At 33.3% G+C, this 26,879-nt stretch overlaps 2 protein-coding genes across 5 annotated transcripts in view; one reads left to right on the plus strand and one right to left on the minus strand.

Moving 5' to 3' along the window:
• Nucleotides 1-23,564, plus strand: part of LOC145725246 (CUB domain-containing protein 2) — a 59,946-nt gene extending 36,382 nt beyond the window's left edge. For 3 of the 4 annotated variants that reach the window (XM_081973928.1, XM_081973930.1, XM_081973929.1), the window contains 12 exons: nucleotides 460-671; nucleotides 736-943; nucleotides 1,081-1,289; nucleotides 1,616-1,844; nucleotides 1,903-2,099; nucleotides 4,755-4,983; nucleotides 5,039-5,268; nucleotides 5,327-5,500; nucleotides 5,577-5,706; nucleotides 5,805-5,986; nucleotides 10,041-10,201; nucleotides 11,722-23,564. In XM_081973928.1, coding sequence (XP_081830054.1) covers nucleotides 460-671; nucleotides 736-943; nucleotides 1,081-1,289; nucleotides 1,616-1,844; nucleotides 1,903-2,099; nucleotides 4,755-4,983; nucleotides 5,039-5,268; nucleotides 5,327-5,500; nucleotides 5,577-5,706; nucleotides 5,805-5,986; nucleotides 10,041-10,201; nucleotides 11,722-11,808 — 2,248 coding nt within the window. In that variant the 3' untranslated portion in view covers nucleotides 11,809-23,564. Of the gene's footprint in view, nucleotides 1-459; nucleotides 672-735; nucleotides 944-1,080; nucleotides 1,290-1,615; nucleotides 1,845-1,902; nucleotides 2,100-4,754; nucleotides 4,984-5,038; nucleotides 5,269-5,326; nucleotides 5,501-5,576; nucleotides 5,707-5,804; nucleotides 5,987-7,048; nucleotides 7,206-10,040; nucleotides 10,202-11,721 lie in introns of those variants that run through there. The other variant, XM_081973931.1, reaches the window with a different exon arrangement.
• Nucleotides 23,555-26,798, minus strand: LSm1 (U6 snRNA-associated Sm-like protein LSm1). Its single transcript, XM_081973939.1, has 3 exons — nucleotides 26,577-26,798; nucleotides 23,974-24,158; nucleotides 23,555-23,907 (listed from the first exon to the last, which is right to left on the minus strand). The coding sequence occupies exons 1-3, from the start codon at nucleotides 26,623-26,625 to the stop codon at nucleotides 23,734-23,736; spliced, it is 408 nt and encodes a 135-aa protein (XP_081830065.1). The 5' UTR covers nucleotides 26,626-26,798; the 3' UTR covers nucleotides 23,555-23,733.
• Between the last annotated feature and the right edge of the window lie 81 nt (nucleotides 26,799-26,879).

A 26,879-nucleotide genomic window follows, 5' to 3' on the forward strand; every position in this document is an offset into this window, starting at 1 on the left:
GTCTGCTCGTTACATGGACCGTGAAATGAATGCGATCAATGTCGGCCATTCTTTCCTTTTCTCTTCATCACCCGAACAATTCACCAGCACCCAGCATCTTAATGCCACCTATTTCTATGGGAGCAATATCAAATATTGCTTGACTTGCAGAATCTTCAGTTTAAGTTAACACATATAATTTCCGACATTTTAGCAAATAAACCCATTGATGTCGCCGTCAAAAGTTAGAATTATAAATGGTATAAGGTCTGTGACCTTTGTATATTTTTATGCTTCCTGTAATCTATTTAGAGAACTGGTGGGCGTTTTTGCAAAGGGCTAGGCCACACGTAATTTACATTTGTGAACTTCATACTCTTTAATTTAAATTTATATGCATGATTTTTCTGATCTTGATATTGTCTAATTTACATTTATATACTAGAGATTTAATAAAACAGGATGTTTATTGTTCATCAGATGCGTACACGAATACCTGGACATCTACTCGGAGGTAACCCAGCCCGAACTGGGAGAACTGGTAAACTCTCCTTTCGGCGGTCGTTATTGTGGCCCCATCCCTCCTCGCACCAGAGTATCGCTCTATCGTGCCCTTGCTTTTTCCTTCCATTCGGACAAGAACATCTCCATGCCGGATCTGTTTTCTGGCCGATATGCCTTCATCAACGACTGTAAGTACTACTAAATAGTGTTCGTAACATTGTTAATCATAATTTTGCATCCTACGCTTTATAGCCGAATTTGAAGTTGGTGCTTTGACGGGCGCGGGGCCATGTAACTTTCTGGTAAAGGGGGCCGCCAAACATACAGGCAGCATAGTGTCCCCCACGTATCCGGGTGCATACCCCAAGAATCTTTACTGCTCTTATCAGTTCCTAGGTGCCCCCGGAGAACGAGTGAGATTAGAATTCAGGGATTTCGACTTGTTTTATGGGGGTCAGCAGTAAGTATTTGTTTAATAGTGAAGAATGAGATATTTCTTCTTGTTGTTTCAAACTATTGGACAAGGACACAGGAATGACTTTTTCTATTCATTTTTCGAAAAGTGTAGATTTTCTTTTAAAGCTTTTTAATTTTCAGTTGTCCATTCGACTATGTGCGGATATATGACGGCCCTGACAACTCGTCGGCCATCATCGGCACTTACTGCGGTCAGCAACGCAACCTGGTCATCTACTCGTCAGAGTCGGCGCTCTACGTCACATTTGTCACTTTAAAACGCACTGCCAATACTCAAAATAGAGGTTTTAAAGGGATTTTTGAGTTTTCTAACTCTTTTACCAAATTAGGTAAAGTTATCATGTCACGTAATGCCAACTTATTAGTTACATAATGTAAGGATGAAAGATGAAGGTTTCTGCTGGTATGCTTATTTGTAAAGTGTAATTGGTTTTATATCGAAATTTCTGCTGCTGATAATTTGGTCCTGTTGCTAAAGAATATTTTATTCTGTAGTTCATTTAGAACCCAATTTACATGTAATTTTTTAAAATGCGACCTAAATTTCTATGTTGTGGACTGTATTGTAAAATTTGACTTGAACCTTTTGAAAAAAATTACTGGGTTACTAATGGCTGGTGAAAGATATCTTAATTTATATATTTACAATTTTCAGATTTTATAAGTAAAAACGATGGTGAGCACATACGGGGTACAGAATGCGACCAGCGGATTTTCAGCAAAAAGGAATCCAACGGTTTCGTTTACAGCCCCAACTACCCGTTCCCATACATGCCTAAATTAGTCTGTAGATATTTTATCTACGGTATGCAAAATGCTCAATACTTAGAAAGAGTCCGACTGGAATTTGTTATGTTTGAAATACCTAAAGGTAACAAGGGAGAGTGAGTACCATATCAAATATAATCAGATTAACAAATCAGTAATATAAATTCAAACTAGTTGTTCGGATGGATATTTGAAAGTCTACCTAAAAGGACAAGAAACAATAGACGCTTACGACAAGTTCGACCATGAGTTATGCGGTGAAGAGGCTAATCCTGTAATCATGGTATCTGATGGTCCTCGATTGCTTATGGTTTTTAGTTCAGGGGAGTTAATGGGTCGAGGTTTCAAAGCAAATTATACATTTGAGACTGGTAAGTTTGGTATAAATGTTTGACTTTCCAATGCTTTAGCTTCAAACATCCTCAAGTGCTTTTGAGTACAGTGATAAATTTCCGTAAAATCAGGTTATCAAAATATTCACCGCACACAAACCGAACTTTTGCCAACATTTTAGAGTTTAGGCCCTGCTAAGTACAGTTTACTGTTTACTTCCATTGAATCAAACTTTTCTCTGGTACAATAAATCTCGCGATTATAAATGAGTTGAACGTGAGGTATTGTTCCTTGTTCGGACAAAACATTTGCATATTGTGTGATAAATAGATGGTGGTATTTTTGGCCTTTGGCCCAAATTGCAAATTTATTATACCGCTAACGAGCTACGGCCAAATTGATACAAACAAAAGTGATTACTAAAGATGACTGCAAACTGCTTGCTTTAGTTTTCTACAGGGTGCCACCAAATTCGTGTCGAAGTATAGGGATCTCGAAAACGGTAAGAGATACAGAGTTGGTTAAATGGAGGCAAAGTTGCGAAATTTGGACTTCAATCTTATGTCGTTTCAACATCCGATTACTTCCGGAAATAATCAAAAAATTTAGAAAAAAAAGGGTTTCTTAAATCGAAAAGTGCCAAGAAGGGTATTTCCGAAGATTGCAAAGCAAGAAAACCAAATTTTCCGATTTATTTTTTTAACTAGAACTTTGAATAACAATCACACTTTTTTTACTCTTTTCAAGTTTTCATGAAAGTCATAATGGATTTCACTAAATTATTTACACAGAATTTCTATTTAAAACATTTACCTATCGCTGTATGCGGTACTGCTACTAACTTTGTATTAATAGCCAGAAAAAAAACACATTAATCAAAGTTTTCTAACCTAAAATACAAAAGATTAACCAAGTGTTGCACGTCATTTAAATCAGAAAACAAAGCACTTTCAAAATCTGCTTTAAAAAATAAAATTGAGGATGGCTGGCAAAAACCGAAACGTCGGATTTCAAATGTGACTGTCAGGTTTTAGAGGGAAAAAAATGACAAAGTGTCAAATAAATTTAAATTATCTCGTCAAATACGCTTATATTAAAATAAAAACGTTTTTCCAATATTTCGTATTTTTGCGGATATTTCCGGAAGTACCTAATCGAATTTTTTTAAATGTTAAAACGGCATAAGATTGAACTCCAAATTGTGCAACTTTGCATAATTTTCTAAATCCCCATATTTAGACACAAATTTGTGGCACCCTGTATAAAAAAATATTCAGCCTATCTAGTAAAATCAATGCAAAATGTCGCAGCCAGGAACACATTTCTAACTGTAATTCAGAAAGAGTCAAGTGTAATTCAGAATAGTCATTTGAAATTCAGAAAGAGTCAAGTGTAATTTAGAATAATTAATTGTAATTCAAAATATGTCAAGTGTAATTCAGTTTAATTTTTAACCTAAATTGTGTTATTTTTTTCATAACATTCATTGTGTTATAAAGTATATTCATTTATTAAAGTGCCTTGGAGTTTCAGCTTTGGTAATTTTATCCACAGATAATGTATTTTATGGAATTGCCTTTGAATGTTCTGAACTTCATTTGATGGTTTCTGAATTACAGTTGCCTATTCAGAATTACGTTTGACCTTTCCTGAATCTCACTTGGTCTTTTCTGTACTACATTTGAAAATGGTGTAGTAAAATATCTGCTTTCCTAACTTTCCTTAGTTGCTTTACACTGAAAAAAAATTCTTTTCGCGCTTAACAAGTAAATATGAAAACACCTTTTATAAGTATAATTCGATTGTACTTTTATATTAGCTTTGTCTGGGTTTATGATTCTGAACTGTTCACACGCTGATTTTGGCCATCTGCATGGATGGGATAAGTGTACTGATTTACAGAACTACTCGTATCTACAAATTATCGAAAAAACTGGGGTAAGTATGAATCTAAATAAATCCAAAATACTTTCACCATATGAAGTACAAATACATGTGGGGGATAATGTGGTTGAAAAGGTTGAGCAGGACGTATATCTAGGTCACCAAAATTGACAAGGAAAACCAACAATCGAAAGTAAGTAGACGAATCATCAGACTGGCGTGGATGGCCTTTGGTCGACTAAAAGATAGAGTCTTAAAATCCCTGACATTCCTCTACATCTTAAAGCTAAGTATTTCAACACTTGTATCCTTCCTGTTCTGACATATGCAATGGAAACCATCACATTAACCGCAAAAGCCGCTAACAAACTGCGAAGAGCAATGGAACCGATTGTGCTGGGAGTATCAATTCGAGACCATCTAAGAAACGAAGAGTGGAAGATGTAGTGAGGCGCATTGCCACTCTAAAATGGTGTTGGGTGGGGCATATCGTTAGGCAGGACAACACAAGATGAAGAAGGCAGTATTGACGACATCAAGGAAAGGGTAAGAAGAAACTGGTACCAAACAGTACAAAATAGGTTGGAGTGGAGAAAACAAATGGATGCCTATGTTCAGGAGTGGATGAGCAAGGGCTGTTAAAGAGAGTTGTTACAAATTATCATGCAAATGGTCCAAATCCATATTTCAGACAGTTCAGAATTAATAACCTAAACAAAGCTAGAAAGAATCTACTGTAATAGATAATTATTTATATAAAAACACTGTAATGTTTTAATAATTATAAACAAATTAACATTATGTTTTAGAATATCGTATTCCCGGCACAGCGGCTCCTGACGGAACTTGTTCGTTTACGTACCGAAGTACCTCGAAAAAGAAAGGAGAATTCAACTCTCCTCGGTACCCTACTAACTATCCTAGTTTCACGAACTGCACGTATCATTTCCTGGCAACGGATAACGAACAAGTTACACTGGTGTTCGATAACTTTAAAATAAGAGCGGACAACGTTAATGGCAGCTTTGGCTCCTATGGGTAACTATAACTTTTTCAAACGCGACTACTTAAATCAAAATGTATATTATTTCAGAGCTGAGATATGTCAAGAGGACTGGATCGAAATATACAACATCTACCGAGATGGTAGTGAAATAATTGTCGGAAGGTACTGTAATGTATCTGTGCCAGGCCCAGTCGAATCGAATAGGGGAGCTATTGGTCTTAAAGTTATTTTGCATACGGATGAAGTTAATGTTGCTAGTGGCTTTAAGGCCAGATACAGTTTTGAGGTTGCAAAATCGATTTTTGGTGATTGTGGAGGTGAGAACTTTATTTATGTGAATGTAAGCAGTATTATTTAATTAATCTCAAATTTTAGCTAACGTGAGTAGCTCTGACAGTGGCCAAATATTAAGTCCCAATTTCCCGAAGCACTACGATGCGCCGAAACTAAATCAGGCTTCAAAAAGCTGCAACTGGTACATCAGCGCTCAACCTCAACATAGGATTTTAATCATATTTGAAAAATTTGGAATTGAAGGTCATCCTAGTGGTAAGTAGCGCTTAAAAATCTGTTGGCCAAATGGTCAAAACTGCAAAATTAAAAGTTATTTGAACTTTTTTTTAAGAGCGTGGATGTCCTGCTGCAGTTTTAAGGATTTGGACAGATATAGGCTTGCCTGGAAAGGAGTTGTGTGGAGAAAAACCGGCTGCTGACAAATGGGAATTTGTATCAACATCGAATCAAATGAGATTAAGGTAATGTAAAATGTCCTATTTAGAGCGACGAAGGCCGGGAGTTTCTTAACAACTAAATTTATGTGAATATAAAAATTATCAATATGTCTTTTGTTTAGCTTTATAACCGCGGACAAAGCAGCAGGATACGCAGGCTTCCGTGCTTACTGGACAGAAGTACAAGACGGTCCCTCTTGTGACGAATTCCAGTGCGAAAAAACTTTATTTTGTATTCCCTTCCATTTGAAATGTAATAATATCCCGAACTGTGGAGCTCACGATGACTCCGATGAGAAAGACTGTAAGTTTTCTAGAATGTACAAATAAGACGATTTGTTCTATATGTTTGTTGAGACAAGTTACTCATCTCTTTATTGCTAGTTGGGTCTTCTGTCTTTCTTCTTAGTTGAAAATAGTGCAAAGTTCCATTTTTCCAACCAACCTTTTTTGTATGGTTAGACAGAATAATCAACTAGCAACAAAGAAGTAAATAAAATGAGTTACCACAACGTTCATCAAAATTGACAATCTATCGAATAAATTTAATTGTCCGTTGCTATGATAAATACTATTCGATTGTACTTGTAGTGTCTTAAAAACCTATCGAATTCATCAGCTTAACTACATTGTGGTAAAAGCTGGTAGAAAATCTAGATTAAATATTACATATTTAATTTTCAAGAGGGCCAAATAGTAAAACTTGCTCTAATTGTGTTTGTGCGGTTTTTAACTAGTAGCAAGTTATAAAGTCCTTTTCGATGTATTTGTATAATAATTATGGGTCAAAGTAGCTTTTCGAAAGTTGTGTGATATTTATTAACACACTACAACACACAACTACAACGTTGTAAACGAATAATAATATCACAAAATTACTACTAGGAGGAGTTCTAGTAGAAACCAAAGCATCTGATAAGACAAAAATAATCATACTTGCAGCATGATTTTGTGTTGGAAGCATATGTTACGACGACAGTGATGATGATCAAGATGCTGTTCATCACCAAGTATTGTTGATTCTATAAGCTGTGGTCATTATTTCATGATTCATATAACGTGTGTTCTGATAGAGATGATTTTAATCATAACGATGATAACTATATTTGCTATACAATATGACACATGTCTTCGTCAAAATTTAAATATAAGTATAGCTTTGAAAGGCTTGCAAAGTCTGCATATCATATTACTCATGTCGACACGGTCTTACTTTTACAAAAAGAAAATTTCATTTTTTTACCATGGTTACCACCAAGATCTAGAGATTTAGAAATCTGATCAAAAATATGGTTTTACAGTGAAATCATGTTTAGATTAGGGATAAACTTTGAATTCCAAATGAATGACCGCGTCTTATATGCAGGTGGCGCGACGACGCGGGTCGACGCGGCAGCGGCGTCCCGCGGGCGGCGTCTCACCTTGTCTGGCGTCGCCCCATTGGCAGCGCTGTTGCCGCTCTTGCTACTCCCGTAGCCGTCCTCCTGCCCCCGCTCCTCCTCGCTCATCCCGTTGCTCTTAACGTGAGTCGCTCTTTTCTATATCTTATTTCTTTTGCATCTTGACCCTCTGATTTGTTGCGGTTATCTCAAACTAAAACATTACGACTATATGAGATTGCATAAAAGCTAATTTATTTCCAAAAATCATTAAAGATAATCGCAATCAAACTATAGACTCCTAAATTTGGCTGATTAAAAAGCTTAACAGCTTTAAGCATGCCGTTTCAAGTAGATCGTAGAACAGTTTAGAATATAAGTCTTCTGTAGCACTAAAGCAGGGGAACTCCATTACATGCGGCAATAGGTGTCTGTGGGGCACGCTTTTGTCTTTGTGAAGACAAATAAATAACATTTTTAGATCGGAACTAAGTAAAGAAATTTTAATAAATTGTTATTAATAAACAGACAAACTTTCTAATTTAGTGGTAAATACAGAAAACGCCATATTGCTTTCTACACTTTCAATATTATTAAATTTGTCTTAACCTACTATCGCTTTTCAGTCTTTGTCGAGAGCCCTGAGTTAGAGTTTATGTGGTCTTATCACTAAATATGCAATAGAAAGCTTTAAAATTTCCACACTTGTAGTATATGTTTAATAATTCGTTTTAATTTTGCGACAACAAGATAAACATTTTTAGATAACTTAATCAAAATAAGTTAAAATTTAATAGCATGTTTATAAACTAATAATTCATCAAAAAGTGTGTACACAATATTTCTTATGCTGAATTAGGGATGGCGAAATATTCAGTTACACAGTTTCAGACAAAGCCACCAAGAGAGCTGTTTATGTTAAAACTTTTTTATGCTAGCTTAAAATGCTAGCAGATTTGTATTCGACAAACTGACAGATTTCAATGGGCTTGGCACTAAATCGGCCGATGCACGTCATTGACGTTTAACGCACCACTTTGCCAAATGTTTTTTTATCATTAAAACCTGAACTTTACATCAATTTTGTATTTATTTATTTTTTATATAGAAGTTGACACAGTTTTTTTAACAGAAGGATTTTAATAACAATATCAGTCAATAGGGAGGTTTATTCCCTAATCCTTTTGAAAATTGCTAAAACTGTATGTTGGGTTTCTAAAAGCAAAATCAAAGAAGTTCTTTCAATTTCATATTGTATGAAAAAGTTACGACCTTAGAAAACTAACTTATTATACTATTTATGTAATTAGTTTAAAAATATGTATGATTGCAAATAACTAATTAATAATAATTACATGCGTATTTTGACAAATTTGTGAAACACTTTAGACCGAGGGGTAGATAATTCGAGGTATTATGAGGCACTTTTCCATTATTACGAAACATTGTGAAGTATTACAAGGCATTACGAGGTATTACGAGGCATTTTGAGATATTTATAAGGCATTTGAGAGTATTTTGAGGCATTGTCTGTATATTTCAAAATGTAGTGTATTTATATAACAAAATTGACTGAAAATTGAACCGAACAGCATAGGCACATGTAATTAATTATTGTGTTAAAATCTTTGTTACATAATATTGAGTTGAAACAATATTCATTACAAATTATTATAAAAATTTACCAATTTTTCAACATTTAAACTACATTTTTAAGGTCACGTGACTATTTTTGACAGGTGTCAACTGGCTTTTAGAGTGTTGCATGCCCAAAATTGTATTATTAACGTCACGTAACGTGTATTTTACAATTTCAGCTTTTACAACTGTCTAAATTTAATCAAAGTCACGTAATGTGTTTATTGCAATTTTAGTTTTTAGAACTGTCTGAAATAGTCTAAATTTAATTTACAATTTTTTTTATTTTAAACCACATTTTAAAGGTCACGTGACTAATTTTGAGAGATGCCAACTGGCTTTTACAGTGTTGCAAGCTCAAAGTTGTTTTATTAACGTCACGTAACGTGTATTTTACAATTTCAGCTTTTACAACTGTCTAAATTTAATTTACCAACTGATCAACATTTAAATTACATTTTAATGTCACGTGACTGTTTTTGACAGGTGTCAGTTGGGTTTGCCAGTGTAAGAATTTACAAAGATATCATCCATATCTCGGAAACCAATGACGATAGATTTTTTCTAATTACGTTATCGTGTTCCACGTAAAAAAATGTATTAGTTTCAAAACTATCTTTGGCTTTGTTAAAGAACTGTAAGCAATTGTTTAAAATGCAGCCTTTAACGTTTTCCCAATTTTCCATAAAACGGAGAAGGATAATATAATTTTTAAATCGGAAATAAGTTTCACATAAAATTCCCTAAAACTTTTCTCATTTAACCGACTGTAGCACTTACGGTAACCAGGATCCCAATACATGTAGAACCAATTTGGGACACAGTGTATATTTTACCATTCCTACATACAAATAATTACATTACAAGTACTCTATTCATATCAACCCTAGCTTATAGGCGTTCTTACAGTCAAAAGAGTTTATATCCAATACATCTTTCATTCATAGTATCATATCTAGCACATCATTTGTTTATGCATGTGTTACTTTGTCATGTTCGTCTAGTACATTAAAAAAAAATCAAGCTATTCAGCAAATAGTATTCTAAGATCAAATTAATTATTGCGTTTTTTGCAAGATAACTATGATAACAATCATCATAATCTTTGTGATTTGAAGTTCCTGGATAAGCACCAAAAACCTGAAAAGTATCAGGAACAAAAGAAAAATTATTGTAATAAATGGTATATCAAAAATAATAGTTTAGTTTTTTAACCACATAACAGAAAATATCTTTCATAAAACACGTGATCAAAATGTTTTAAAGCGTTCTCCTCGAGTTTATTTTTACATGACATAACGGTGATGATTTGTTGAAGTTTTAAATATATTTTTATTGCAGGCTTACCTTTAGAAGAACCTCAAACTCCCTTTCGATTGTCCTGGGTGGCTATTTTGGGCGCCATTTTGTTAGGTTTAATTTGTTTTTGCGTCATCTGTCACAGGAAAAGACGACGACGTAGGGAAAGAGAGAGGGCTATGCGTCGTAGTATTCACATACCGGTAAGAAAACAATTACCTAACTAATTTTATGTTTAAACTGATATTTCTTATGGAATCAAAGGCCCAGGATGGAACATTTGTAACAAGTATTTTATCATGGTTACAAATAGATATTGCTCTCTAGATGTCCCCAGATGTTGCATCACAACTACCATGTCCTGCATCTAGTTGATATACTAACGGGTGTTCAATAATTGTTATGGTCAGGTCGCCTATGGATGGCAATTGTCACAAAAAGCGTATGTCTTAGATAACGTTGCAAACAATTATTATATGACAGCTGTCAATCCGCCGGTTTGATTTCAAACCATAGACAAACTTATCAACGGCCCTACGTTCATGCTAGAACGAGAGAACCGCAGCCAACTACGACCATAACAATTATTGGACACCGCTTAGAATAAAGGTTTTGTTCTTTGGTTATTAGGCCCTATCGTCTTTGATGAACCGTAATACGACGAAACCGGTCACAGGATTGGGATTGATAAAAAAAAACAAAACCTCTTCATTTTTAAGTATGATATTTGGTACTAAATCAACTGTAGACATTAGCAAAAACCAAGCACGCCACTGGAATCACATCGAAAAAGTGCCTTAAGAATGTTTTTGTTTCACTTCGATATTTTAATAAACAAAAAAGTTGTGAAGAATTTTCAAAATGAGCAAAATTCGAAAAAAAAAAAAATTCTCCGAATTCGACTGGTTTTCTACTAATTCAAGGATGGGGAATTCAGTGGCGACGTAGCTGTTGCACAAACCTAAATTTTCCTGAACTGGATGACAGATACGTCAAATCTGACAGTGGACGTGGATTCCCCGTCCCCGAATTAGTCGAAAACGAGTACCATCAAACCTAGGCTATCTCAATCCAAAATGGGGGAAATTGCAAATGGTGTCTATTAGCGCCATTTTAATGTGTTAAAAAAAATTAATTGACTGGTTTTCTACTAATTGAAGGATGGGGAATTCAGTGGTGAGGTTTATTTTCTGGTAGCTGTTGCACAAACCTGAATTTTCAAAGATTATCATAAAATATTGTTACGTTTTTCCCGTGGGTTCACACAAAGTCAATTTAACTGAACAATTAATAAATTTATTAACACGTTAAAACACTCCGTACAATAATTAACACAGCTACTAAAAACACTGCTACAATTCCACAATTACTTCGCTATTTAAACTTAACCGCGTTCCCAAATTCACTACTACAACACTCTCCACTGTCGTCGACGCCGCTTCTTTTATATTCGCAAACCACGTTCTAGAATGACCGCGAAACGCTTCGCGATTTGCATCGAACGTCCAAGATTCTTCCAGGTGGCGCCTCCTAACTGTGGCCTACTTTAATACGCGCCCGGCCAGATATTGCGGCGCATCGGTTTCATCGAGTATCGAGCATAGTAGGCCCAAACCGTAACACTATGTTATTTACGGTTGTAAGCTGTTTGAAAATTAACTAGCTGGAATATATTTTGAAATATCTTCTTATACATTTTACTTAAAGTTCCTTATATCTCCAGGTAGCCATTCCAGGAACTTCCAGACAACAGGTGCCCCATTTCTGCGAGGAACTAGGCGAACGGTTTGCGTCTGTCGATAGTGTTTGATGACGGCTGTTGCCGTCGACGGCGAAACGTTGGCTATTCAGGTGCCTCTACGAGACCACCAGGCCTTATTTCCACTTGCCGAACACGACAGGATGGATACGAGAACGAAAAGTGCCAAAATCGGACTGTTGACGTTCCAGTTTTACGGAAAAAATCGCGTGTTCAGTTTGCGTGCGAATAAGCGTGGCGTTTAATACCCGTACATCATACCGTATAGATAAATAAATTTGGGGTTGCATTTATTGTATAGCCCTGCGAGAGCTTTTACGGTTTTTTCAAGTTTCCAAAACGTATTATGTAGATTGAAAGAGTATTTACATAATGAAAGTAGCGAGTGTTTGGACAGGTTTTCAACTAAACCTTGGATGAACTGTAGTTGTAAAATGTGGTCTTCCAATTGTTGTTATAAAGTTGCATTTTGGTCGTCGGTTCAATAGCTGCAACGCAATAAATTGTTGTTTCAGTAAATATAGGCAAACACAAAAATGTAACCCCTAAAATTTCTTAATAACCGACAGAATCACTCATTATAATTCACGTATTTTTTAAAACATAGTTGTCAATCTGTTCAGCAAACCTAGTTTGGTAGTTAATAATTTGTTTCATATTGATTATAAACATATGCCTTAGAATAATAGATTTAACTTAAACTTAAAACTATCCTTTATAACCATTTTCTTTTTACGCCTAGACGGACAATCAAAATGGTCCTAGACTATTGATTCTGTCGATTATTAAAACACGACAAAGAAAATAACCTTAGGCATAAAATTTTTACTGACACCGTTTAAAATCTTTTATATACACTAAAAGATAAGTTAACCTAGATTTGAATTTTTAAATTTAAGCCGTAAATAGTTAAAACTCTAGTGAATATTGGAACAGTGAGAATCGTCTCAAAAGTGACTTATTAATTCGGACTGTTTTGAGAAACAGTGATAATATAATTAACTTTACGGACGTTTTTTAAATCGAAATAAGACAAATATAATTTTTTACGTTTCATTCACTCGAAACATGCAATAATAGTTAGAAATGCACTTATTCGCACAATGTAACAGAGCCCGATCGTTGATTTAAGTTTTTTGTTCATATGGGTCAAAGCGGAGAAAATGTAAAAGTTAATTTACTATTTATTTGCAAAGTTACCAAGAGACAACTGAAACAAAGCAAGCAGGTAATTAATCACACACAAAACTAATCATAGGAAAGACAATTTTGATACTGTAAACTGATTTCATTCTTTTGTCTTTTATTGAATATGACATATTACGACATTTTGTCATAATTGAAATTACACAACAGCTAAAGAGACAACCCAACTAGCAATTTAAGTTACCAGTTACGCAATTGGGACTAACAATGGAAACTTTAAAGTAGCGGCCTTAATTCCTACCTTGATCATATTTTCGTTAGTGTGTGAATTTATTGTAACTCGATATGTCCTATATTTCGATAATAAGAAAGTAAAAAATGCAAACACTACTAATTACACTGTTCGATGTTGGTACGATAGGTCGAAAATTAACAACTCAAATACACAACAAATTAAATAAATATAAAAACATAAGACACATAATTCTAGTGCATTTCATGGAAAAAATATGTTTCGTCAGCTCCTTGATATTACTTAAATAGTGAAACGAAGCATGTCATTGTTTAATATTAGCTACAACCTCCTTTAAATTTAAGGTATCAATTTGAAACAAAATGGTACCCCGATTTTCTTTGAAAAACATTGCGTCCTCCTTACTAAATATTCATCATTCCATAAATCACTTTAAAGTATTTATTACTAAACGTCACAAATACGGTAGTTTTTCCTCTTAAAAGTTTATTTTCCTTATTAATAAAACCAGTTACTATGGATTTACTTTAAGGTAATCTCTCTAGTAATTATTACCATTTGGAACCTTAAAATGTTACTAAAATGTTGTCAACTTTATTATAGTATTTGAGCAAGTAACGGAGTAGTAATAATAACCTGTATATTACAGGACAGGGATTACTGTCTATACAGTGTGTCCATAAATTACATTACAATTCAGGGAATTAACTTTCAGAAAAAGTCCCAAAATTGAGATATGATCTTCCAGTTGACATTTTCAAATGAGAACCCCCATTTTTTATTGCAATTATGGATTCTACGTAAAGTTCTGGAGATATTTTATGTAGCATATCCTATGTTGATATTCAGCTGTTTTTGAGAAAATAACTGAAAATACACAAGAAAGTCAAAGAATTGAGCAATCGGAATAAAAAAAAGCCAGTTTCAATATTAAGGGACAATAACACCGAAATAATAACAGAAACTGAAGTGAAACTTAAGAGATGGAGAGAATATATCGAAGACCTGTTTAATGACAATAGATCAGATGTGCAACCAATAACGAATGATCAAATAAATGAAAAAGGACCCGATATAACAAAAGAAGAAGTCATACATGCTACTAAAGCCCAAAAAGACAGCAAAGCAACTGGTTCAACAACAGATGGGGCTCACGCAGAAGTATTAAAACTTATAGCAGACGAAGAAGGAGCCGGACTGAACATATTAACTTCATTACTTAACACTGTTTATAAAACAGGCATTATACCCACAGATTGGCTCAAGTCAACGTTTATAACAATCCCAAAGAAAAACAACGCATCAAAGTGTGACAACTATCGATTGATTAGCTTGATCTATATCTCATGTTCTGAAGGTATTTCTAAGAATTATTCAAGTGAATGGTTGTCAGTTTGGATTTCGGAATGGTGCGGATGCACGGAAGGCACTGTTCTCTTTGAACGTCTTAACTCAAAGATGCAGAGATATGAACGTGAATGTATATGCATGTTTCCTTGACTACACAATTAGTTTGACGTTAAGGGGATCGGTAAAGACTTTGCGTTTTTTAATCGCGATGCTTGGCCTACGTGTAGAAAAATATATAAAAAACACTGTTCGTTCTTTGTTTCTGTCGATAAAACTACGGCAGTGTTAACGCAGATTATTACTGTTTAAGCGACAAGGCTCCTAGAGTGATATGGAACAAAGATGCAAGATTTCCGCTCCTTAATTCGAGCAATTTTTTAGTCCTATCTTTTAACCCAAATTACGACTTTAATTTTTAACTTATTTGCGTGATTTTTTTTTATTAAATAGCGAAAGGTTTGGGGAATGTGCGAAAGTTATTTTTGTCACCAAAAAAGTTTTGCAGGTAGGAAAAATAGTGACTTGAAAATTATGGTAATTTTAGCATTTTGTTAAAATGCTTCTAAATATTTTGATTGACGTACTATTAAAATTATATTGACTTTCGCACATTCTAGCAAGTGTCTTCTTTCACATGCCGTTTAAAAAACAGCAATACCTAGCCTAGTTTTTTTTTTTAATTTGGGTTAAAAGATTCTCATAAAATGCATTGAATCTCCCATAAGAGGTTTTGCTTTACCGATGCCCTTAAGCACGACAAACTAATAGAGATTCTTCAAGCTACGGGAATAGACAAAGAAGAAATCATAATCATTTCACAGTTATACTGGCATCAAACGGCAGAAAAGTTGAGCAATCAACATCAGAGGCAAGCATAATAAAAAGGGGAGTGAGGCAGGGCTGTATCCTATCACCACTTCTGTTTAATTTATATTCTGAAACTATTTTTAGAGAAGCGCTGCAGGGAGTCCAAAGAGGAATCAAAACCAATGGAGTCATTGTTAACAATCTGAGATACGCCGACGACTGTGTTGTGCTGGCAGATAATCTGGCCGATTTACAAGACTTAATGAACCGTATAGTAAGCCACAGTGAACGGCATGGACTATTCACGAATGCGTCCAAAACTAAGCGTCTTGTTTTTTCAAAGATGAACGTAGTTGCCAATTTGTCCATTAACAATATACAGATAGAACAAGTAAATTCATTCAGATACCTAGAGACTATCATTAATAAAAGCACGAATTGAGCAGGCCAGAAAAACATTTATTGATATGTAGCAATTTTTCACGAACTGAGCCTAGAACTTAGAATGCGCATATAGTGAAGAATGGACTCTCGATGCGACTACAGAGAAAAAGCTGGACGCTTTTGAAATGTATTTATACCGCCGTATGTTAAAAATATCGTGGGTGCAGAGAATCACCAACTTGGAAGTCCTTGCGCGGATGGGAAAATCAAAAGAACTGATGCTGATCGTTAAGGAAAAAAAACGGGATACATAGGCCACATAATGAGAGGCGAAAGGTATGAACTCTTGAGACTGATCATTGAAGGAAAAAGATCAGTGGGAAGAAGACAAAACTCCTGGCTGAAAGACTTAAGAAGATGGTTTGGATGTACCTCAATTGACATCTTCAGAGCTGCTACATCCAGAATAATGATTGCCAATTGGATCGCTAACCTCCGGCGGGAGGCGGCGGATTAAGAAGAAGATTGAAAATACTGTTTAATAACCAAAAACAATAATTATTCAGTTAATTAAATGTTCAAACTGAAACCCTTCTTATGCTTGGGCAGTATGTATGTGCTATATCATCCCAAACAATCGATAAATTCACGCTCTACCCTATTTATGGTTTCTTGACTAATGTTAGCACACTCTCTTCTGATTCTAATTTTTGGAATTTCGTCGTCAATTGATTCAGGTTTAGTTAAATAAACAAAATTTTTGAGAAGGCCCCACAAAAGAAATCCCAAGGATTGAGATCAGGAGATCTTGGAAGCCATTCAATTGATCCACGACTTTCCACCCATCTGCTGAAAATGCTCCTAAGGTCGTATCTCAATTTTGGGACACCCTGCCAATTTTTTTCTTAAAAAATGCGCAGTTAAAATTGATCCTCCCTAAATTTTAATCGAATTTATTCCATACTTTATGGACACACTGTATAGTGACCATTACTTTAAAGTAACCTAGGCCACATAGGCGAACATTCCAAGAAGTAACACATTTGACTATAAAGTTGTAATGAGCTTAAGGTAATGTCTATGGTAAATATTACGTTCCAATTACTACAAATATGACTTCAAAGTCGCGTTACTTCAAAGTCTCCTACTTTAGTAATTTCTAAGTAAGTTTTTGTACATCAGTTTCTGGTAAATGTCACTCTATAGTTAAATTTTGTATATAATTTTTAGTAATTTTGACTATGCCGGAGTAACTTTGACCATAAATGCTAGTTGGGAAGTACTAATCTTACATTACTCTGTATTGTTGAAATATTATATCAAAAATAATGAGGGCAATGATTAAGAAATCTGAGAAATTTGACAGAAGATGAACAGATTGTAAGTAATAATAATAAACCATACTAAATATTCATTATTAAATGTTGATTTTCTACTAGACAATTTTCTATTTAACATTTATGACAATCTAAAATAAGGTGTTTATTTTTGATAAACAAGTGTTTAAAAAAATATATAATTCTATCTGTAACAGCCGATTACTTATAAAATTAATGAAACATTTCTGTTATTTACAAGAAGTTAAATCAAATAAATAAATCAACCGCATGTCCTATATGAACAAATAACGCCAAAAAATGGGTGCTTACTAAAAATAACGTTTTATTTTGACAACGAATAGTTAAATCTTCCTAAGTGCGCGTAAGTTTATAGACATTGAAAATGAAACCACTTTTACTGCCGTGTTGATAAACTTTGCTTTAAAAAAACTAGTGAATCGTGTATTAAAATTAAAGGAAAAAGAGAACTCTATCCGATGAGTCGTTTATTCCGATACATATTAATAAACAAGTTTTGCCAAATGACTGAAACTATGTAATTTGATTAGTATTTTTAATGTTATTTTTTTACTTAGGTTGTTATAACGAGCAAAGCTTGGTTTGGGAATTTTAGAATAAATAAAAATTATTTCTTTTGCAATCTTTCATAAATTCCAAAACTTTTTTTTTATGAAAATACAGTGAATAAAGTCGGATTTACAAATTGTCGCAACACAACATAAGTGTCATCCCAAGATTATACAGTGCCTGGAAAAAGTTTGGAACATTACTTAGAAATAATACCCCAAACCAAAAGCGTAAAAAACTCGATTGACAACCCCCACGATAATTTAGCTGTATTGTTTTTAGTCGTGATATATTAATTCTGTAAAAAGACGTGGTATACTACAAAGCATGAAGGTACTTTATCAGTTGTATTTTTCAAACTAAAAGGCGCCAAAACACCAATATAACTATAGCCCAGAAAACGCATTTATAAATATAAAGCATGAATAATATACTGTATAGATTTACTTTTCTAGGACTTCCGTTGTATATGTACGATATTAAATATATATTTTATACTGGCGAAAATTAGCTGCAATACCTACAGAATGTATTCCCATATGTAATGTCTGTTTTATTGTTACTAGGAAATGTTTTGTTAGGGATTACAGATTTGTTAATAGAGAGTTAATATGATCATCCTTCATGCAGTTTAGTTCAATTTGTTGCTGTTTTTTCTTTAGCAACACGTTTGATTATATACCTACCTAAACATATTACTATAATAAAATTACGTAAGATGTAATGTAAAGGTGTGTCGTGCTAAAATAATAGAAGAAACACAACGGTTGATATAAAAGTTTTATCAAAATTGGCTAGGAAAAATCTTAAAAAGTCCAGTTTTAGTTAATTGTCAGAATGGTGTGGTTATTCTACAAGCATTGTAATTTGCATACAAATAAAATTAAACATCAATTTTAACAATACAGGGGGTAATAGTAACACTCAGTCGTCTCCACAATAAATCATTAGGTCTTAAACTTTTTTATAAAATTGCCTAACATGTTTGGAGCGCAGAAGCAGCTCATCATCAGGGGCTAGTAAAAATTACAAAATCATGCTGTCATTCTGTAAAAGGGGACAGCAGACCTAGGGTTAAGTGTTTAAAGTTTTAAGGGGAAACTTTTTACAAACCCATTAACGTTTTAAGTATAAAAGATGTAATAATCTTATGATGGAGAAAAAAAAGATTAAAATTAATTGGTTACATTAGCTATTATGACGATACATTACACTGAAGAAAATTTTTAGGGGGCCCCTGAGGGGCAACCCTAAGTGTAGGGGAAGGTCGGCATGCTTTTTAAATGCTGTGAAATTTTAACTTTTAACTTTTTACGGGTTGAGAAGGACACATGTTCACTGTTCGGTCGTCACGATGGGAAAGTAACAAGTGTCCTAAAGTTAAAATTTCACAGCATTTACAAAGCATGCCGACCTTCCCATACACTTAGGATTGCCCCTCAGGCAGTGGCGGACATATCAGGAGGGCCTCAGGCCCCAGACGCTAAACTTATACAATATATTATTCTTTAAAATTGTATATCATACCTTAAAACAAAAAAAGCAGAATAATAATTGAATTAAATAATCTAAAAACAACACAAGCAGGTTTTAACTAGGCCTTCAGGTTCTGCGGGCTATTTAAGTAAAACCACTCAGAATGAACTTACAATGTTTTTCTCAATACGTCATAAAAAAGATAGTTTCAGATATAAATTCTCGAACATTTTTTTCACTGATGTTAGATACAACACAAGACATAGCAAAAAAAGATCAATTAAGCGTTATTATTTAGCGCAATTAAGAACAACTAACATAATCAGAGACATGCATAACACGTCAACTGGTTTTGAAGTAAAGGAATTTTTTCTAGGTTTTTATGCGTTAAAGGACCACACAGCACACGATATGTCTAACTTAATCCTGTCTGTATTAAAAAATCTAAATATCGACATAAGTCACTGTTACGGACAGGGTATGATGGTGCTAACGTAATGAGTGGGGCTTACAATAGCGTTCAAGCAAAAATTAAAAAAATACAGCCAAATGCGGAATATTTGCATTGCTGCACATAACCTTAATTTAGTAATAAATGATGCTGTCTCGGGTTGTACTGAAGTTTCCGCATATTTTGCTGTACCGGGTGACCCAATAAGACTGTTCCTCGACCATATCTCATAATCTTATTTTCTCAATATTTCAGGTTAGGAACGAGAATTTGATAAACGGTATTCATCACTGGCCTATTTGGATGTTATTTGGCTTTTCATAAAGAAAAAGTCATATCATTCCATTTGTTTTTATTTTTTTTGGAATTTGAGTCATGGTGTCATAAATAGCCCTCTGGCGCAGAAAGATTCAACTAAATTAACTATATTTTGGTTGCATCTTCTTGCCCAAATGCTCTTTTCAACAATACCGAATTTGTTAAAATTGGTCAAACCGTTAAGAAGTTAAAGCAGGTTATTGCAAAAACAATTGAACACCTCACGCCATCTTTGTTTTTGAAATAACAGAAATTTGTTTTTTACGAAAATGATAGATAAATTGGTTCGCTTTAAAAATGAGAAAATAAAACTCCAGTTTATTGTGCAAAATTTATAGAAAATGCAATTTAAAAATTTAAGGTGGCAGTTACGGCCTCTGGTGGTCATTTTTAGAACTTGAAAATATTTTCCAGCAATTCTTCATGGCCGATTTACCTAAAAATATTTTTACCCCAAAGTCATGCGACGAACGGTTCCCAGGATATGGTCGAGGAACAGTCTTATTGGGTCACCCGGTACTACAAAATATTTATAGTTTCTTTGGACTTAGCATTAAACGATGGGATTTATAATCAACGTTTACCGGTGATCCGGAAATAAACTTAAAGAAACTGAATCCTACACGTTGGTCCGGACGAATACAATCGATCTTGGCAATAAAACTGAGATTTTCAGATATTTTAAAAGCTCTTGCTGAGATTCAACTAAAATCTGTTAAGAAAGACGAAATTGTGGAAGCTTTGTCTCTAGAGAAAAAAATTATTAATTTTGAATTTATATTTCTTACTATTTGTTTATATAAAATGTTTAATCAAATTAACGTGGCTTCAAACATTTTACAAAAATATGATATTGATTTAGACTAAGCGAATGCAGTTTTAGGCAAAACTCATCAACTTATATTTACTTTCAGAAGTCCTGAAGTATACACAACTTTAAAGTCTGAAGTCATGGATATGACTATTAAATGGGGCATTGCTCCGATAATTCATACAAAAAGACAAGTAAAAATTAAAAAAACATTTTGACGAACTCGCTTCTGATCATCGGTTTCAGAACAGAGAAGAATATTTTAAAGTAAATGTTTACAATTCGGTTATTGATGTAATTTCTAACCAACTGATCAACAGGTTTTCCGCAATGCGGATCGTAAAAGAAACATTTACTTTATTAGAACCAAAATTTTTAATTTCATCAAGTGAAGACGAAGTCTCGGAAGAATGTGGAAAATTACACAGAAAATATCCGGAAATATTCACCTGTAGCTTCACAAATCAGTTTCATTTGATACTTGATTTAATTAAAATAAAACATGAACTTGAAAACATGAAAATATGTCAGTTTGCGGATTATTTGAACATATAATTAAAAATTATTCATATATAAGGAAGAAGACATTTCCGAAGTTTATACAGTGTTTCTCTTGTTTTTCACTCTACCTGTTACGGTAGCTTCTTTAGAAAGATCATTCAGCAAATTAAAACTGTATGAGATCCACAATGTCAGGAACGGCTTTGCCACTTGTCAGTTTTATCAATAGAATATAATATCGCATCCACTTTAGACATCAAAGAGCTAATAAATCAATTCGCAAATGCAAAAGTCCGAAAAAGAGCAATATAAAAATGTAATTTATAATATTTTGTTATATTTTCAATGTAAAATTCCAGTTATGCCATTTGTAACCATTTTTTCTGTTTTAAAAAATCATTAAATGTGTTTCATATGAAGTAGGTATAGATATTTTTTATCATTAGTTTCGGAATGGGAAGGGGCCCACAATGATTTCTTGCCCTGGAGCCACTTTTGTGTTAGATCCGCTACTGCCTCAGGGGCCCCCTAAAAATTGTCAAAAAAAAAGTCATAATAAGTAATGTAACCAATTAATTTTAATCTTTTTTTCTTAAAACGTTAATGGGTTTGTAAAAAGTTTCCACTTAAAACTTTAAATACTCAACCTCAGGTCTGCTGTCCCCTTTTACAGAATGACAGCATGATTTTGTAATTTTTACTAGCCCCTGATGATGCGCTGCTTCTGCGCTCGAAACATGTTGGGCAATTTTTTAAAAAGATTTAAGACCTAATATATTTATTGTGGAGACGACTGAGTGTTACTATTACTCCCTCTGTATCTGTGTGTGAGAATGGACTACTACTTCAAATTTTAACAATGTTTTAGAAGTAAAAAGATAGACACTTCTTTTACATGTATTGCAATCAACAATAACCAAATCATTTGCTGAATAACTGTTACTAAATCAAAAAATCCAAGTTTACCACTCTCATTTTATTCTCGATGGTTATCAACTAAAGTTTGCACACTCTTAACGTCTAAAAGACAAACTATCAACTAAATAAAGATAATAAAAACTACCGTTGCAGAAAATGTCTTCCCGACAATTGTTGTGTTTATTCTTCGTAATAAATTACGTTAAGTTGATGTAACTTAACACGATAACGTAACTGACATTTCTATAGCATTGAACGAGTTGAGGAAACGCATTAGTCCTCCACAAAGTTTTCAACTCGCTCAATCCTTGCGACGGCGCCATTATTTAGTTAAAATTTTCAATAGTACTAAGTAAAACAGGGTACTTATATAAAAAAAAAGAATAATAAGCATGTTATACAAATGTGTCAAATATTGTCCCGATAGCCCCAAAATTTAAATGTGCCGGTTTAATATACCTTAATGTTTTCTCAAAAAAATTCCCTATAGAACTCAATTTCTTTTATGTTTCTATAGCTTATCAATCGCGTCAGTAATAATAATTAACTCCATTAAAACGTAGCGAAATTGCACTCTATAAAATTAACGGGTAAGACCTCACTTTGTTATCTAGATTGACATTTATAGGGTTGTTTTAACTATTAATCCAGATTTAGGTTACGCAAATTTAACTAAAAGTGTAATTATAAGTAATAAAATCACTGCGTGCAATAAATTGGATAATTTTACAGCGTTTTTTAGTTTTCGGTCGGTTGTCAAAGTGTGAGTTTCCTAAATAAATCATACACACGAAAGCTTTAAACATTTTTTATTACTAGAAAACTAGATAAATTCCTAACAACTTTTGACGACCGATATACTCATCAAATATGTTTATAACCAAAACATGCCGGCTTTTTAATACCCTGTACAATCGCATTCTGTAGATCGTAATAATTGTTAACGAATCGGAAACTTGTAGTAGCCCTATTTGGGGCATAAGAAAATCTAGGCTATTAATTAAAAATTGCTATTTCAATCAAAAACCTTAAAAACAGCCAAACTGTTTGAAATTAAAGCAATAAACCAAAATACACTCTCCACAATCTAAGCAATTTTTGGTTGTTAAAAACTATCAACATGGTTTAATAATAGCCTAGGTTTACTCAATAATAATCCCATCAAACTAAAAGAGGGAAACAAAGCCACCGACACTTTTTTCTGAGGAAGGATTTTATATAATAGGCTAGTCATGTTTGTTGTTATAGATTTTTTAAAATTTAACTTTTCATTGGCCTGTGTCCCTTTCCTCACAAAGAAGTATGCGGACTAACGATGACGTATTATTAAATTTCGAGAAAGTAATCCACATCTCCATATGTTATTTGTTAAATTAAAAGCTGTTAAGTACTGTTAAGAGTTAATATAATTGGTCGCGATTTGTAACATACTATATCAAACTGCTCACAGCGACTAGACGAATAATAAAAAGTAATTACACAATATTCAATGGATATTTTATTTAATTTTTCTTACCTAAATAAGTTGAAACTAAATGAAAAATTATAAAAGTATAACAAACATAACTTCCATATTCATATAAAAAGTGTATTTTAATGCATAAATAACGCTTAGTTTAATTTAGAAAAACTGCAAAAATCAAAAAATATATTCTCAATACAAATCATCATGCACTAACTCAGCATTAATTTGTACACCTCGCTCTTTTAATGATTTACTCATGAGTTTGTGTTTTTCAATTTTTGACTCTTGCTCTTTTCTTTGAGCATCCAATATCTCATCCACTGACACCTCTGTCAACGGTAGCTTATCTTCCTTTTCTAAATCCTAAAATCAATAAATATATATTTTTTTATTAACCACACTACTCTAATAAATAAACTGTTGACTTACAATTTCTCCTAATAAGACAACATTTTCTCCCCTGACAATAAATATTCCTCTAGGAATATCTCCATATTCTTTGCCAACATGAATCCTTTCTATGGTCCTGTGTAAGACTAAGTTGGCAAATTGATCTACACTGCGCAAGTAACCTATTAGCGTTCGTCCATCGCGTAACAAAACCATAAGTTTTTCTGCAATATCACCAAAATATCGATTTTTATTCTCAAGTTTTACCATAACAGGTACTGTCTATGATTTTTTGGGTGTTAAAATATTACATTATATAGGAGCTCACATTTCACATTATACAGTGTGATTTAACAAAGTTGGAAACACCAGCAAAAAGGGCTTCAGAAATGTGATTTTTTTTCTTTTGACACTTTTTCAAATTATCAACATAAACAGAGATTCAGGGTTTAATGTAACCTTTTTACAAAATTATAGTATGTCACAGATTTTTTCCAAATAATAAAAAATAAAGCCCTTTCCATTGCTCCTAAAAGGTACACAGCGAGGGGTATACCGCCGAAATTTTTTTGTACAGCAAAATGCCTTTTTGCATGGAAAATAACTTGAAATGCCTTTAAAATACCTCACAATGCTTCATTATTGTTCAAAATACCTATAATGCCTCATATTACCTTGAAATACCTCAAAATGGCTTTAAATTCTTTAAACTGCCTCAGAATGCCTTTAAATGTTTACATTTGTGGCATTCTTAAATTTAGTTATAAGGCCCCTGGTATTGAAACAATGATAAACCTTGATGAAATACACCCTTAACATTTTTTTTTTGGTTACCTTGGAATTTTTAGGTCAGATTAATTAAGTAGCATGTCTGCTTTTACAATTTGTATATGACATTTTGACTCTTAACAAAATGTCATAAGGATTAAAAAAAAAATTACTTCAGTGTTACCTGATTGCTTTTCCAAATTTTGAAGACCCAAAAGCTTAAAATTCATTTTTTTAAAACTCATGTGACAGTTTTTAGGTTAGGTTAGGTGACAACGTAAAAGTTTTTCCAAATTTTTGACACTTAATTTGACCTTGTGTCGAAAGCTTAAAATTGATTTTCTAAGGTCAGGTGATTTTTTTTTCAAATTCTAACAAACAAAAATATTTTTTGTACGATTGTCTGAAATTACGGGTTATATTTTGACGTTTAAACGAATCTTCTGTCAGTAAGCAAGTTGGCACGCGTCAAATAAAAACACCTATCATTTAAAAGAAACAATTGAAAAATTAAATATATAGTATTTTTATATATCGACAATGGTAAAATTGTAAGAACTACGTCGTACGTAAATTTTTGAGCTTGCAACACTGTAAAGACCAGTTGACATTGTCAAAAACCGTGACGTTCAAAACGCAGTTTAAACTTTGGAAAATTTATAAATAAAATTTGGACAGTTAAAACTTAAATTGCAAAGTACACGTCACATGACGTTGATAATCCAAGTCTGAGCTTGCACCACTGTAAAGGCCAGTTGATATTTGTCAAAATTAATCACCTGACCGTTAAATTGTGGTTTAAACTTTAAAAACTTGGTAAATTAAATTTCGACTATTTTAGACAGTTGTAAAAGCTGAAATTGTAAGAGACACATCATGTGACTTTGATTATGCAATTTTAGAGCTTGCACAGCTTGACCTGCACACTGTTGCACCTGTCAAAAACACCTGTCACGTGACGTTAAAAATGTAGTTTAAATGTTGAAAAATTGGTAAATTATTATAATAATTTGTAATGAATATTGTTTCAACTTAATATCATGTAACAAAGATTTTACCATAATTATTAGATGTGGGGTCAATTTTGTTATATTGATACACTATACAGGGTGTCGAAACGACGAAAGACATCGATTGATATTGGAAAAAGTATAAATAGGAGAGTTTTGAAAATTTGGCAGGATACTGATGTCAGCATGCCCAATCTAACTAAAATATTTTCAAGATGGTTGCACTTCCGTTTGTACCGGAAGTCGATCACAACTTTCTTATTTTAAATAGAACACCCTATATATTATTACATATTTGGATTCCTCACAAAATTCTGACCAACTTTTGTGTACCCCTATGCCTATCTCTAGCCGTATTCGAAATATTTGATGTTTTTCCAAAAAAGTGACAGTTGCAACGCTCAACATATTTTTGTACCCTTTTGTACCGTATTTCATTTTGCAATGAAACTTTGGGTTATTGTAAATAAAGGATCGTTTTATTAAACTGAGGGTGCGTAATGACCCATTTGTATACAGGGTCGTCAAAAAAAAATCATAAACTTGCTACTAAAAAAATTAAAAATTTCAAGTTTTTTAAATAGAAACCCACATTTTTTATGACGGAATCATTTTGAGCATTAAAAATTACTACACGTTTCAATTTACTTGTTTCACCTGGCACACAGACTTGGGATCAGCCTGTATATACAATACATAAAAATGGGCTTTCAAAATAGGATTTTGTGCATAAAATAGGTCCCATTGGACCGAGATTTTTTCTCGAAGAATTCTGGAGATATTTTGCTATTGTTATTTCAAGTTAAAAAAATATAACCCAGTATAAATAAATAGAAGCAACTAAAAAAAAGCAAAATTACTTACTGTCCAATTCATCTAATAAGTGGGCCGTTCCTTCCAACTCTTTGTTCATAGTTTTTGACGAAAAATTGGCGATTTAAATCAAAGTTTTCAGACAAATTTAAGTTTTTAAATAACACAAAAAAAAGATATTCTAATTTCCCAACATAAACAACAAACTCTGACACACCACATAACCCAACTTTTAGTTTGAGAGTTTGAGGACTTTTGCTCTTTGGTGAACTGTCATTAACAGCTGTTTCTTGAAGAAAACGTAGGACAAAATTAGGTTAGAATCCTCGTTTTTTCCTGAATTTTTAAAGCTAT

This window comes from Ips typographus, linkage group LG2 (genome assembly GCF_016097725.1).
Source record: "Ips typographus isolate SLU linkage group LG2, UJ_Ityp_2.0, whole genome shotgun sequence".
NCBI lineage: Eukaryota > Metazoa > Arthropoda > Insecta > Coleoptera > Curculionidae > Ips > Ips typographus.